Source organism: Salpingoeca rosetta (genome assembly GCF_000188695.1).
Source record: "Salpingoeca rosetta unplaced genomic scaffold supercont1.12, whole genome shotgun sequence".
NCBI classification, from domain to species: domain Eukaryota; class Choanoflagellata; order Craspedida; family Salpingoecidae; genus Salpingoeca; species Salpingoeca rosetta.
In genome coordinates this window covers 312,590-314,605 of record NW_004754922.1, presented here as the reverse complement: position 1 = coordinate 314,605, position 2,016 = coordinate 312,590, and the positions used below count along the sequence as shown (strand labels likewise).

Here is a 2,016-nt window from a genome sequence, read left to right as displayed (position 1 = left end):
ACGACGGAACGGAACGGACGACGACGTCGTCGTCACACACACACACACACACACACACACACACACACACACACACACACACACACATGACAAGCGTGGCCGTTCCGCCTGTGCCACCCCTCTCTGTCTCCCCCTCCCTCAGTCATCCCCTGTCCCGTTTTCATTTGAACGTTGGTGCTCACCCCTTCTCAACCTGACCCAATTCGCGTACATGCGTGCCTACGTGCGTGTGTGCGTGCATGTCTGCACAGAGCCTGCGCTATCGCGGCTGCTGCGGCTGCTGCCGTCGGTGCGTACGCTCGAGGGGGCGGTGGCCACCACCATGTGCGACGCGGTGCTCATGCGTCGCCCGAACGAGAAGCGTGCAAAGCGGGAGAAGGACGCCACCTACTGCTACAAGGCCGCAGTCGCTGCAGCGGTGCGTTGTGTGCCTGTGTGTGTGTGTGTGTGTATGTGTGTGTCGTTGGCCTTTGATGTTGTCTTGCGTCTCGAACCATTAACTCATGGCTCCGACTGCTTCACCAACAGTACAACGCGTCTGAGGCTGCGCGACTTGCTGCGTCGCTGCTGGGGGAGGATGAAGCCGACACCAGCGATGCCGTAGACGTGGCAGCGAGTGCTGGTGGCGGCGATGGCAGTCGGGCTCAGCGCGAGGGGAGCGAAAGCCGGCACGGTGATGGCGGAAAGCAGGGAGCAGGTGGCGTTGATGCAACTGCAACAGCAGCGGCAGCAGCAGAGCGCGGCAGCGACAGCCGCGACGATACTGTGGTCACAGACGACACCGCCACGGCAGAGCACGGACCCGTGAACCGCGAGCATAACCAAGCAGGCACTGCTGCTGCTGCTGACGTCAACAGTCGCACTGGCAGCAGCAGCAACCCCCATCAAGAGGCGAATAAGGCGGAGGAACAGGAGGAAAAGGAGGAACAGGAGGAACAGGAGGAAAAGGAAAAAGGAAACAAAGCAAAAGCAGAGGATGAAGAGGAACAAGAGGAGGAAGAGAATGAGGATGAGCAACCAGCGTCTGCGTTGGGCGTGCTGTCTGGTGCTCTCATCACCATGATCGACAGCTTTCCCGAGCATGTCACCAGAGACATGGTGCGTTCTCCTGAGCAGTGAGGAGGCGGCCGGTGCATGGAATTTCTTGGGGGGGGGGATGACATTACATGTGTGTGTGTGTGTATGTGTGTGTGTTTCAGCATTTGCTTCGTGCGCATAGCACCTTTGTCGAGTCCCCACCACAACGACAGCGACAGCTCACCCTGTTGACACACGTACACATGTGCATGCCCGTACACGCACACCCGTGACACAGCCCATTGGCAACACACAGGTGCTGTCTGGCACGCTGGTGCACGTGGCGTATGTGTACCTGGAGGACGACTACGTGCTGGCCGTGGCGTGTGATGCTGCCGCGTGCCCGTTTGTGCATCTGCAGACCAAGCTCGTCGAATTTGTTCGCGTCCTCAAGTCCCTCTACTGTGACTTTCAGGTCTGCATCTGCGGCACACGCACAGCCGCACACGTACACACACACACATACACATACACACACGCAGCGCACACGTGTATATGTACAAACAGGCACACCATCACCTCATCATGTGTGTTTTGATGGTGCCGTAAAAATTTATTCGCCGCACGGCTGCGCTCCCCATCGTCTCCAAACTCATAATTACCATCATGTGCACTGTGTGTGTGTGTGTGTGTGTGTGTGTGTGTGTGTGTGTGTGTGTGTGTGTGTGTGTGTGTTGTGTCGTGTCGTGTTCAGGCGCTGCTGGTGAGTGCGCGCCACCACCGCCTGCTGACGCTGCATCTGACGCGATTCTTCGCGCATCTGCTCGCGAGCTATCAGCACCGCCTCGGCCACCACTGCAGCATCCACAACCACCCCAGCAGCCTGTAAGTGTTGTGCACTCCATCATACTGTATGCTGCGTGGGCTTGCTCCGCGTACTCTGTGCAAAGTGTGTGTGTGTGTGTGTGCGTGTGTGTGTGTGTGTGTGTGTGTGCGTGT

General features: G+C 58.1%; 1 protein-coding gene across 1 annotated transcript in view; it reads left to right on the top strand.

Moving 5' to 3' along the window:
* Positions 1–250: 250 nt before the first annotated feature.
* PTSG_12265 (uncharacterized protein) overlaps positions 251–2,016 on the top strand; it is a 6,328-nt gene continuing 4,562 nt past the window's right edge. The window contains exons 1-4 of the mRNA XM_004993660.1: positions 251–418; positions 529–1,098; positions 1,316–1,492; positions 1,772–1,902. Coding sequence (XP_004993717.1) covers positions 323–418; positions 529–1,098; positions 1,316–1,492; positions 1,772–1,902 — 974 coding nt within the window. The 5' untranslated portion in view covers positions 251–322. The remainder of the gene's footprint in view (positions 419–528; positions 1,099–1,315; positions 1,493–1,771; positions 1,903–2,016) is intronic.